The sequence below is a fragment of the Scyliorhinus torazame genome, chromosome 15, assembly GCF_047496885.1.
Source record: "Scyliorhinus torazame isolate Kashiwa2021f chromosome 15, sScyTor2.1, whole genome shotgun sequence".
NCBI classification, from domain to species: Eukaryota; Metazoa; Chordata; class Chondrichthyes; order Carcharhiniformes; family Scyliorhinidae; genus Scyliorhinus; species Scyliorhinus torazame.
The window spans coordinates 20,760,343-20,773,679 of NC_092721.1; the positions used below are offsets into that span (position 1 = coordinate 20,760,343).

General features: G+C 47.2%; 1 protein-coding gene across 3 annotated transcripts in view; it reads left to right on the forward strand.

The window, feature by feature from the left end:
- Positions 1–10,901, forward strand: part of pibf1 (progesterone immunomodulatory binding factor 1) — a 165,133-nt gene extending 154,232 nt beyond the window's left edge. For all 3 annotated transcript variants that reach the window (XM_072476135.1, XM_072476139.1, XM_072476138.1), the window contains exons 17-18: positions 2,775–2,951; positions 10,122–10,901. In XM_072476135.1, the coding sequence (XP_072332236.1) occupies positions 2,775–2,951; positions 10,122–10,175 (231 nt within the window). In that variant the 3' untranslated portion in view covers positions 10,176–10,901. The remainder of the gene's footprint in view (positions 1–2,774; positions 2,952–10,121) is intronic.
- Positions 10,902–13,337: the final 2,436 nt, after the last annotated feature.

The window sequence follows — 13,337 nt, forward strand, 5'->3', positions numbered from 1 at the left end:
ACATTTCTAAGTCGGAATGGAATACTGAAAGGAGTAAATGTAGCTAGGTCAAATACTGTATGAGTTACAACACTTTTCTGTGGGACCACAGAAGTATCATCCCATGAAAAGCAAAAGAACTCAGCAAGATTATATTGTGAACTTGTTTTGTTGTTCTAGGTATCTAACGATAATTAATTGAACAAAGAAATGGAGCATAAATGAGAAATTATCTTGACCAAAAGATTTGTTGTGCTTTTGAAAGTACAATCAACAGTAACCGGGGAAGATTATTGAGCTTTGCTATCTTACCATGTTGCTGGCACTACATACTAAAAGAACCATATGTCATTCCTATTAAAATATTTTATATATTTGGAAAATGCAGTGCGTTCATTTAATGTGTAATATATATAGCTCTAAATCTACCCTTGCAAAAGCATTCAATTAAATGCTAAAATTAGCTAAATATATTTACTCCCAGCAGTTTGACAGGCTCAACATGATGCTATTGCAATATAAGTTTGATCATTAGCATGTAATCTTTATTGAAAGTACTTATTTTATGGAGGTACTCAACTGGCAGAATACTCTACCCATCTCTGAAAGATTATTTCAATATGTGGAGACTTGATTTTCAAAATTGTGCGTCTTTCACTTACCCTTCAGTGTAATAATTTGAGAGCCAACCTTTGTACCCTAGAATCCGTAAATCACTAAAGCAGTCATTTCTGTCAGTTTAAAATCCAGCCAAAGTTCAGGGCAGCACGACTCATTCTGAAAGGGTAAGGCTTGTATTTAGGGTCGGCAGTGCAGACCTTATTTGATGTAACAGTAAATATGTTTATATCCTTGTCCCTTCTAAAGAAGAATCTCACCTCATAGCTGAATACACTCGTGAAATCCATGGGAGAAAACTGAAGGAGACAACCTGCTTGTGTCATTTAAAGATGTTTGTAGAAATGTTGGCCCAGGATATCTCCAGATGTCTAGTTAATGAGGTTCAGCTGGCATGAACATTGGCAGAGGTCCCGCACTGCATAACAGGAGTGTTTGGCAACAAGATCTTTCTTGCTATTTTTACTTAACAATCCACCAATTCTTAAAATTGTGGGATTCATTTGTAAACTTTCCTAATGCTTGGAGCATAATTCCTAGATTTTGAGCTAGAATCAGATTAAATTGTGTTACTTTGATCATTCAGCGTGAGAGCATTGGTTTTCACCACAACCTTTCCAACTTTATATTTAAAACTGTCCCTGTGAATGCACTTGAAGTCATTTTGCATACTGTGCTAGTCTCATCTTCATCAACAAGTTGACATTAACTGTGCTGCCTTCCAGGACAACTGCACTACACATATGCAAATCGTAAAATGCCTGGTCACTTACATTAAGTGATCAAAGCACTGGTATACCAATTCCTACTATTTAAGCTTATTGTTTTTAAGCTTTGTTGAATAAACTTAAATCAGCAGTTTTAATTTTAAGTATGGTTTTTCATGTAGTTGCGGTTAACTTTCTGACCAAAATGTTATGAATAAATCATGTTATTGATTATTAATATCCCTGCAGTATTGTTTTCCAAAAGAAAATCCAAATTGTAACTAATTTTGCATATCTTAAATGTAAAGGGGAGCCATCTGTTGTAAAATAGAACGCTTTGCCATATTTTGCTCTTTAAAGCATTGGTTTTTTAAAAGTGGGCACCTAACCTGGGTTTTCCTCTTCGCATCACCCAATCCTCAGGTTGGAAATGAGGAAGGGGCGCCTTTATGTATAGGGAATTGTGTTACTACCTACACGTTTTGCTCCCCTACCTAATTTTCCATTGTCACTTTTGACAGATCCAGAAACAAAATAGGCAATCACATTTAAGTGGAGGATTTATGGTGCAGTGAACATTAAATATTACATTTCCAGTTACTGGTGCATCTTTTTTTTAAATTTAGAATACCCAATTTTAGCATGGCCAATCCACTTACCCTGCACATGTTTGGGTTGTGGCACAGGGAGAATGTGCAAACAACACACGGACAGTGACCCCAGGCCGGGATCGAACCTGGGTCCTCAGCGCCATGAGGCAGCAGTGCTAACCACTGCGTCACCGTGCCACCCATTGATGCTTCTTTAACGCTACATGTAAGTTGCATCCAAAGAAAAATGGGCTCACAGCACTGTTGGATGAAAATGCATGTAAAGTTCCCAGTTGTCATTGTAAAATAATTCATAGAAAGTTTGTTTCTCAGTTAACTTTGAAAATGATGGGTTGGCACAGTGGTTAGCACTGCTGTCTCACAGCTCCAGAGAACCGAGTTCAATTCCGGCCTCGGGTGACTGTGTGGAGTTTGGACTTTCTCCCCGTGTCTGCGTGGGTTTCCTCCCACAGTCCAAAGGTGTGCAGCTTAGGTGGATTGGCCATTCTAAATTGCCCTTGGTGTCCAAACGTTTAGATGGGGTTATGGGAATAGGGTGGAGGTGTGGGCTTAAGTAGGGTGCTCTTTCCAAGGGCCGGTGTAGACTCGATGGGCCGAATGGTCTCCTGCACTGTAAATTCTATGAAATTCTACTTAATTGAAGTCATGCGTTTGTAACTTGGCTGAAAAACGGGAATTTTTTTATGATAGATCCGCTATTAAGGTGCATCTTTCAATTTGTTTAATTGTTAAATAAACATAGGAGAAGGATAATTGTAATTAGCAATAAAATTGGGCAGGCAGCAAATGCAATTGAGACCATGTTGCTTGTCTTGTTCTGATGACTTGTTTTAATGTCAGTTATGTTTATATCTTGCAGGAATTGGCAGTAATGAAGCAGGTTCTGATAAATTTGCATAACAAGCAGTATGGCAGTGGCTTTCCAGTTTCTCGAGATGAAGTCACAAGCAATCCAATTGCACAAGCAACAAAATTGTCTCTGAGCATTCCCCCACATGAGGATGAAAACATCTACAAACCAAAACCAACTCTTTTTGTAAGTTAACTTTTTGTCTGGAGCAAAGAGGATGTTTAGTTCTTCACCAGCCCAAATACTTCGGCTTCTTCCAGCCAATTGAAACATAGGAACCAGGAATAGGCAATCCCTTGTGCTCGTTCAACTATTGAATCAACATAGCTGATCTGCTCTCCATTTACCCACCTTTGATCTGAGTTCTTTGATCAGTGACACTATAAAAAGAATCTATCGCTGTCAGTCTTGAAAATTTCAATTGACTTATCATCTGCAGCCCTTATGGGTTCCAGATTCCCAACAATAATTTGATCAATTTTGAATCACATTCCAAAATTTTAGGGGTAACACTGTTGCAAATGGTTAGCACTGCTGCCTCATGCCACTGAGGATCCAGGTTCAATCTTTAGTCCTTTTGTTGGCAGATTACATAATCCTCATTTTTTTAAAAAGCTATTTGCAGAGATTTGTTTCACATTGAGGTTTTCAGTGCTATTGTGTACTTTTCATGTATGAAAGTGCAGAGACACAAAGAGTAACTTGAACAAATTTTAACGGTGCAATGGTTTTTTTTAAACCCCCCCTAAAAGTTCCCTAATCCCTTGACAAAGGAAATGTTCATTCCTATGAGAAGCTATTATCGCTGGGTGTCGTTATTGTCATATCATTTTCCATCCTTTCCAAGCACTTAAATTACTAGTGATGTAATTTAGGCACCATCTCTGTCAGGAATAGTTATTCCAGACATTACACAGACACTTAAAAAGGCGAATTGGATGGCAGAGGACCCATAATTAGAGCACATGAAATGGATCACATGCCGGGAGGTTTACTTTGATATAATTAATGCAAATTCATGTTGCGGTAAATGATCAGGCAAAATGTAGTATAATTTTGCATAATTGGACATTTTTTAAGTTGCAATTCAAACTGAAACATGTGAAAGCAATCTTGATGTCTATATATATATATATATATATATATATATATATATATAATTTGCTTAATTTCTGTTTCTCACTTTAAGCCGAGTCTCAGTCTAACACATTCTGTTTCACAAAGACCATTGAAGGATGAGAGCATACTATAGGGAAGGGTAGAGTATGTACAGATTTACTTTAAAAACCACTGTGCTGAGGCAGCATGGTGGCGCAGTGGTTAGTACTGCTTCCTATGGCGCTGAGGACCCAGGTTCGATCCTGGCCCCGGGTCACTATCCGTCAGGAGTTTGCACATACTCCCCATGTGGTCTCACTCCCACAACCCAAAGATGTGCAGGTTAGGTGGATTGGTCACGCTAAATTGCTCCTTAATTGGAAAAAAATAATTGGATACTCAAAATTTATTTTTTTAAAGAAACAAATCGTTGTGCTAAAGAAACTGACAGGAGAACATGGCCTCTACATCACATCAGAATATTTTTGAGCATGCTAATTTCACATGCAGCTTACAAAATATTACATCCATATGAGGCATTTAATAACATAAAGTTCAATAATTTAAAGCGAAAGGGAAAACCTGGGTAGAAAACAGGACAATGCAGTGGTTCCTCGAATACCAGTACCTAACTCTTGGGTATCACAACTATCTAGGCAGGTTTATTTAACCTATCAATCTCGGGATTTTTACTCGTGCTCATCTTCAGCCTTTCAGGTAATAATGGAAACACAGAAAATGACAGAGCGTCAGGAGGAACTCCTTCCTGATAGATGGCTGTTGGTGTCTGTAATTCACCTCCCCAGTGAGGAGTGGAGGCTGGGTCGTCAAATTTATTCACTGCTCAGTTAGACAGATTTCTGATTGTCACAGGAGTTAAGTTGTTAGGAAAATTAGAAATTATATTATTTTTCTTGTAATAACACTGTCATATTTCCCATATGCTGGAAAACAGGCCGGTGGTGGTGTGATGGGTATAATTGGATTAAGAGATGGAGAGACTGCAAGGGTCCGAACATCAGTTATAAGTGGGTTTGATATGTTTTTGTTTTTTCTTAAATATTTTTATTCAAATTTTTAACATATTTTCAACCCCCCCCCCTTACAGAAAAAAACCCAAAGAACACATATATAAACATCTTACAACTACATCACGAATTCCCCCAATATACAAACCCCCCATTAAGCAATAATAAACACAGTAGTAAACACAAAGTACCCCCCCTCTGGGTTGCTGCTGCTGACCATCTTACGCTCCGCTAGAAAGTCTAGGAACGGTTGCCACTGCCTGAAGAACCCTTGCACAGACCCTCTCAAGACAAATTTTACCCTCTCCAATTTAATGAATCCTGCCATGTCGTTGACCCAGGCTTCCACGCTTGGGGGCCTCGCATCCTTCCATTGTAGCAGAATCCTCCGCCGGGCTACCAGGGACGCAAAGGCCAGAATACCGGCCTCTTTCGCCTCCTGCACTCCCGGCTTGTCCGATGCCACAAATAGTGCTAACCCCCAGCTCGGCTTAACCCGGGTGTTCATCACCTTAGACACAGTCCTCACAACGCCCCTCCAGAACCCATCCAGCGCCGGGCTCGCACAGAACATATGGGCGTGATTTGCTGGGCTCCCCGAGCACCTCCCACACCTGCCTTCCACCCCAAAGAACCTGCTCAGCCTCGCGCCTGTCATATGCGCTCTTTGAAGAACCTTAAATTGTATCAGGCTAAGCCTGGTGCAAGAGGAGGAAGAATTAACCCTACCCAGGGCGTCCGCCCACGTACCCTCATCTATCTCCTCCCCAAGCCCCTCCTCCCATTTACCTTTTAGCTCCTCCACCGAGGTCTCCTCCTCCTCCTCCTGCATCTCCTGGGAGATCGCCGAGACCTTGCCTTCTCCAACCCACACCCCCGAGAGCACCCTATCCTGGAAGCAGTGGGAACTCCCTCACCTGCCGCCTTACAAACGCCCTTACCTGCATGTACCTGAAGGCATTTCCGGGTGGAAGCCCGAATATTTCCTCCAGCGCCCCAAGGCTCGCAAACGTCCCATCTATAAACAGGTCCGCCATCCTTCTAATTCCCGCCCTGTGCTAGCTCAGGAACCCTCCATCCATTCTCCCCGGGACGAACCGATAGTTCTCTCGGATCGGGGACCAAACAGAATCCTCTACCTCACCCCTGTGGTGTCTCCACTGCCCCCAAATTTTCAAAGTCGCCGCCTCCACCGGACTCATGGTGTACCTTGTCAGCGGGAGCGGCAGCAGTGCTGTCACCAGCGCTCTCAAACTCGTGTCCGCACAGGGCGCCATCTCCAGCCTCTTCCACGCCTCCCCCTCCATTACCCACTTGCGTATCATCGCCACATTGGCAGCCCAGTAGTACCCACACAGATTAGGTAATGCTAACCCTCCCCTGTCCCTACTCCGTTCCAGAAACACCCTCGGGTCTTTTTCGCCCACACAAATCCCATGATGCTCCTGCTGACCCGCTTAAAAAAAGTCCTTGGGGATCAGGATGGGGAGGCACTGGAATACAAAACGGAACCTCGGGATCACTGTCATTTTCACCGACTGCACCCTATCCGCCAGGCAGAGTGGCAGCGTATCCCACCTTTTCAACTCCTCCATCTGCTCCACCAGTCGCGTCAAGTTGAGCTTGTGTAGGGCCCCCCAGCTCCTGACCACCTGGATCCCCAGGTACCGGAAACTCCTTTCCGCCCTCTTCAATGGAAGCTCGTCTATCCCCCTTCCCTGGTCCCTTGGGTGCACCACGAAGAGCTCACTCTTTCCTACGTTGAGCTTATAGGAAAAGTCCCCAAATTCCCTGAGGATCCGCATCACCTCCGGCATTCCCCCCACTGGGTCCGCCACATACAGTAACAGGTCATCGGCATACAGTGATACCCGGTGTCCCCTCCAGTTCCTGGACTCCCTCAAAGCCATAGCCAAAGGTTCAATTGCCAATGCAAATATCAAGGGGGATAGGGGGCACCCCTGCCTCGTCCCCCGGTACAGCCGAAAGTATTCCAACCTCCTCTGATTCGTGGCCACACTCGCCACCGGGGCTTCGTAAAGTAGCCTATCCCAACTAATGAACCCCTCCCCGAACCCAAACTTCCTCAACACTTCCCAAAGGTACCCCCACTCCACCCTATCAAAGGCCATCGCCGCCACTAACTCCGCTTCCCCTCCACTGCAGGCATCATGATTACATTAAGGAGCCTCCGCACATTAGTATTCAGCTGCCTTCCCTTCGCAAAACCCGTCTGGTCCTCGTGAATCACCCCCGGGACACAGTCCTCAATTCTGGTAGCCAACACATTCGCTAACAGCTTCTCGTCCATGTTGAGGAGCGAGATTGGCCTGTACGACCCACACTGTAATGGGTCCTTGTCCCGCTTCGAAATCAGCGCCCTGGGCATCGTCGGGAGTAGGACCCCCCCCCCATTGAAAGTCCTCACAGTAGAGGGCCCAGCAGGTCTATGTACTTCTGGTAAAATTCCACCGGGAACCCATCTGGCCCCGGTGCCTTCCCCGCCTGCATACTCCCCAGCCCCTTAGTCAGCTCCTCCAGCCCTACCGGTGCCCCAAGCCCAGCCCCTGCTGCTCCTCCACCCTCGGGAACCTCAGCCGATCCAAAAATCGACGCATCCCCCCCTCCTCCATCGGGGGCTCAGACCTATACAGCCCCTCATAGAAAGTCTCTAAATACCCCATTTATTCCCACCGCACTCCGCACCGTGTTCCCCCCTTTATCCCTAACTGACCCAATCTCCCTCACTGCCTCCCGCTTCCGAAGCTGGTGTGCCAACATCCGGCTAGCCTTCTCCCATTACTCACACCGCCCCTTGCGCTTTCCTCCACTGCACCTCTGCCTTCTTGGTGATCAACAGGTCGAACTCGGCCTGGAGGCTTCGTCGCTCCTTGAGGGACTCCTCGGGGACCTCTGCATACCTCCTATTCACCCTTAAAATCTCCCCCACCAATCTCTCCCTCTCTCCTCTCCTTCCTCTCCTTGTGGGCCCTAGTGGAGATTAGCTCTCCCCTAATCACCGCCTTCAGCGCCTCCCAGACCACCCCCACCTGCACCTCCCCATTATCGTTAACCTCTAGATAGCTTTCAATGCACCCCCCGATCTGACCACTCACCACCTCATCCGCCAGCAAGCCCACATCCAGGCGCCACAGGGGGCGCTGGTCCCTCTCCTCCCCTAGCTCCAGCTTCACCCAATGCGGGACATGGTCTGAGATGGCTATGGCCGAATACTCCGTGTCCTCCACCCTCGGGATTAGTCCCTGCTCATAACTAAGAAGTCTATCCGGGAGTAGGCTTTATGGACATGGGAAAAAAAAGAAAATTCCCTGGCCCCCGGCCTGACAAACCTCCATGGGTCCACTCCTCCCGTAAGTCAGCTGACTCCTGCTGACCCCGGCAACTCCATCGACCCCCCAGTGTGGTAGTCTCTCTATCCTCTTCCCCCCCCCCCCCCCCCTTCTATCCATCAGCGGGCGCTCCTCTCCAACACCGCCCTTGCCCCCCCGGACCCGCCCCCTTCCCTAGCGCAGGAAAAAGCCTGCGCTTTCCATCCAACCGGCGCCGCCCTCTCTGGTGCAGCTCCCTTTTGCCGCCTAATCCAAACTCCCCCCACCTCGGGCCTCTCATCTCCCCCCCCCCCCCCCCCCCCCAAAACTGGGCCCCGTCTTTCCAACCACCAACGCCCACACTCTCACAAAACCCCCACTTTGAACCATTTCACCCTACCCCACCCAGCACTCAAGGAAACAATACAGAACAGAACATCCCCCAACATCCCCCCCAAGCACAGTAACCCCCCTCCCGCGACATCCACTCACAACCGACCCTCAGTCCGTGTCCAACGTTTCGGCCTGGATAAAGGTCCACGCCTCCTCCGGCGTCTCAAAGTAATGGTGCCGGGCCTTAAACGTGACCCACAGTCGCGCCGGCTGCAGCATCCCAAATTTCACCCCCTTCCGATGCAGAACCGCCTTAGCCCGATTGTACCCAGCCCTCTTCTTGGCCACCTCCGCGCTCCAGTCCTGGTATATACGGACCTCTGCATTCTCCCACCTGCTGCTCCTTTCCTTTTTTGCCCATCTTAGGACACACTCCCTGCCCACCAAGCGGTGGAACCGCACCAATACCGCCCGCGGCAGCTCGTTAGACTTGGGCCTCCTCGCCAGGACTCGGTGGGCCCCATCCAGCTCTAGGGGCCTCGGGAAGGCACCCGCATCCATCAACGTGTTCAGCATCGTGACCACGTATGCTCCAGCATCCGACCCCTCCACTCCCTCCGGGAGACCCAGAATCCGCAGGTTCTTCCTCCTCGACCAATTCTCCATGTCCTCGAACTTCTCCTGCCATTTCTTATGCAGCGCCTCTACCTTCACCACCAGGCCCAATATCTCGTCCTCATTCTCCGAGGCCTTCTGCCGCAACCGGAAGTCCGTGGGTTTGACATGTTAATAAACCAAGAGAAACATAAATAAGAATTTACATAAGGCAATGAAATAAGAAGTTTTGAAGTGGTCGTTTCACTTCAAAGGGGAACATATACAAGTGGTAAAATTGTAAGTAAAAATAAGGTAAATTTCCTTTGTAAAATATAGGAGCTATAAGGGAGTTTGATCAGATCTGGGAAAAGGGAACTTTTATGAAACAATAGAGGGTAGAAACATCAAATGAAGGAGCACATTTAAGAAAGTTCTGAAGCCTGTGTGAGGGGGTAACTGCCTGGATCTCCCAGAAGACAATGTGGTAGCCGGTCAGCTCTCCCAGAAGTCCGTGTATTTTCTAGTGATTTCTCCAAGCTGATAGTATGGTAGCTGGTAATAGCTAAAAAAGAAGGCACAGTGTGGACAAGGCCAGGCCTGGAGGACCAGTTTTCTGCCACCCTCGGACAGCTCCCCAAGAGTAACAAGGCATTGTGCGGTAAAGTTACTGAAATTCTATAGATTTAAACATCAATGAAGACTGTGGACATCAGAAAAGGTTAGCTCTGAATATAGTTTAAGCTAAGATCTTTTTGGAACTGTTTTAAAGTACTGTGTATAGCTATTCTTGCGTTTCAGCGTAATTTTTTTTTTAAAATCCTTTATTTCCTTTATTTTAATAAACTTTTACTTCAATATAAAATCATCACAATTGGTTGGAGAAGTCTTAATTTACCCCAAAGGGATCCCTTGATAGAAAATCTATTCCAGATTCTGCGTTCTTCCTAACTTAAATTATTTTATTCTTGCAGACAAACCGAGAATGTCCAACCTGGTACAAAAAGTTGAAGCAGAAAAATACCTGACGTTTTTGACGTGTGTTTCAGGGACCTTCAGAGATTCTTTACTTCTCCGTTCTACTCATTTTCATGAACATGATTGCACAACTGAAGATGTAGGTTTTCCAATACGAGTGCTGTGATTCCAATTAAATGTCCCTTGGTTGTGAAACATGTGGAATGCATTTACATTACAACTGTCGGTGCGAATCATAATACTGCGGTGATGGTGTAAATTTATCCTCAATCTCAAGTCAAGTCTTCACCTAAAACTCTCACTCCATTTTGTTTCATTGTTTGCTCAAGCCTTAAACACAATTTGCACTGCATAAGATTATCATCTGTGTTAATACGCTGGTACTGAACGTATAGTGTAAATACACCCTTATTTGCACAACTAAACAGAAGGTGGGTTTGTACAGATTATTGTGTTAACGATGATGTGGAGATGCCGGCGTTGGACTGGGGTGAGCACAGTACGAAGTGTTACAACACCAGGTTAAAGTCCAACAGGTTTGTTTCGATGTCACCCAGGAGGGTTTCTCCGTTGCTTTGGATCTGGTGATTCAGTGGTAGCTGCTCCAAAGATGCCGCTGCTCTTTCCACCTGGTGGGTTGCTTCTTCTAACCACAGGCTTCTTCTAACCACCAGCCTGTGGTTAGAAGAAGCAACCCACCAGGTGGAAAGAGCAGCGGCATCTTTGGAGCAGCTACCACTGAATCACCAGATCCAAAGCAACGGAGAAACCCTCCTGGGTGACATCGAAACAAACCTGTTGGACTTTAACCTGGTGTTGTAAGACTTCGTACTGTGTTAACGGTGTACAGTAGTTTTTATTATATTACTGATGGTGACTATGTTATATTTGTGACATTGCACTGTGTGTGTTTAAAAAGAATGTTAATAAAGGTTTTATTTTCATTTACATCTGTTTACTATTTTGGTGGTGTGTTACAGATCACTCTGAGTTCGAGTTGCTGTGGCAAAATGCACTTTTACATGCATGCTGCAGTCTATGGATAGTGATGTTAGAGACTCCAACTTTCTTTCCATCACTTGGTTGACCAAGAATTTCTTACCACCTGCCATCGGCATGTATTGGAAGGATTTGCAGGTAGATCATCAACTTGGTTGGCCGTTTTATGAACAATCAAACCCCGGAGTGGGACTTGAACTTGGAACCTCTGGCTCGGAGGCAGGGACGCTATTCGCTGTTCCACAAAACCTTTTGTTATTTTACATAGATGTAACACTTCAATGCGGTGTTTCACAAACTTTTCTTCCTGGGACCCACTTTTACCAACCGGCCGACCTTCTGGACCCACGCTGGGTGACATTCGCAACACACCATTTTTGCTTATTTTAACGAAACAGGTGAGCCTGCTTGGTCCTCACGATCTCACTTGCTTTGTAATTCAATGTTACATTTTTGTAAAGGGCTTCAGCTGATGATTGGAAGTTCTCGCTTCATCCTTTGAAAAAAGTCAAGAGGTTTGTCCTCAAACTCGCCATGCTTATTCTTCAAATGCCTTTGAACTTTTGAGACTTTTAAACTCTCATTTGCCAGTACTTCCCTGCATGGAACACACATGGGCTTTGCATCTTGAATTGCATTGGCACAGCTAGCAAAGATGTAGTTCAAAAAATTGCACGTGATTCAGTAGCCTCCGTTCACTCAAGCGAGAGCGCGACAAGACAGATGAATAGCGGGAGAGGCCAAAACTGAGAACCGCATCGGACACCAAACCGTTTGCGATGCACTGGCCCGCTCCCATAGACGAAAGCGGGATCCCGCCGTAGTGTGGCGAGAAACCAATAATCACCACAAGCCCTATTTCCATACAATTAATGGGAGCCATCCCACAGCCAACAGCCTCCCCAACAAGTGGTCATGCTAGCGCCGATTAGTGGCCTTTTGAAAAACATGAACCTGGTGGCAGAGTTGCTGTGGGGACCCGAGGAGATGAATAGCCATCTTCGCTCACAGGCAATGAGCCCAGGGGCACTGGGCTTGCCGCCCCAGTGCTTGGAGGGGATCAGGGGGGTGACCGATGTGGGATGCAGCCCTGGTTGGGGTGGATTTCCATGGAGGGTTTGGGGTATCGGGGCTGGAGGTGGGGGGCTCTGCTGGGGGAGGAGGACAACCGTGTGCTGGTCCTCCATGCCAACACTGGATCATGTGTACCCGTTCCGAGGGCAACCCTAGTCTCTGCCTGTCTGCCCCGTTGTCCACCCAAAACTCCATTGACAGCGGAGGCCCCTGGCCATGTGGCGAGAGGCCATTGCCAATAGGGAATTGGCAATCATAGATAAGTGAGCACTTCACACATCCCAAGTGGATACCCGTAGGTTGACGTGCCATGTAACATGTGGGGCTCATTGCCTAGCATATCAAACACAACTTGATGCATGTACACTGTGCTTGAACACTGCCGGGAGGCAACATCACAGACACAGCCCACCTCCGAACTCCCAGGGGATGGGCCCCAGCCCCGGGCACATGTCTGCAGCCGGGATTGCCGACATTTTGTTCTGGGGTGTAGAATGCGCGGTCTGGCGAGCAGCCCCCCTCACCTCCCCCTGCCTCGCTGTGGCTGTGTGCATGGGAAGGACGTGTCAGGTGGGGGCGGAGGGACCAAGACCCCATGCCTGGAGGGAATGGGATTGGTGGTCGTCCCGCATCGTGGAACAAAGAGCCAGAGGCGTCATACTGGTTGTGGTGAGGGTATTGCAATGTGTCTCGTCCAAGTGTACACTATTACCCCACTCTCCCACACCCCACGCAAACTCCACTCCTTACCCCCTACCTACCCCCATCCCCCAGTGCCTTCTCAGTGATCTTCAAGTTGTTTGGCCTTCCTTTCTCTTACTACTGCGTCCAGGTGTATCCCCAGGATTCACATCAGAGCTAGAGGCAGCCAGCTGCTTACGACGCCCTGTGGCCTTTGATGCCCCTGGCGAATGCCCTCTGGGGCCAGAGGGCCCCGGCACACTTGATGGCGGCACATGCCACCCTGTCCCGGGTGCTGACTGCGAGACACGGTTTCGTCAGAGGTATGGAACCCAGGGAAGCTGGTGGCTACCGAAGCCAGTCCATGGGATGGATCTGGGTTGTCACCCTCCTCCTGGCAGTGCCCATGGGGCCCTGGGGTTCACCTCCGAATATAGGGACAGCTGGATTGTGCCCTG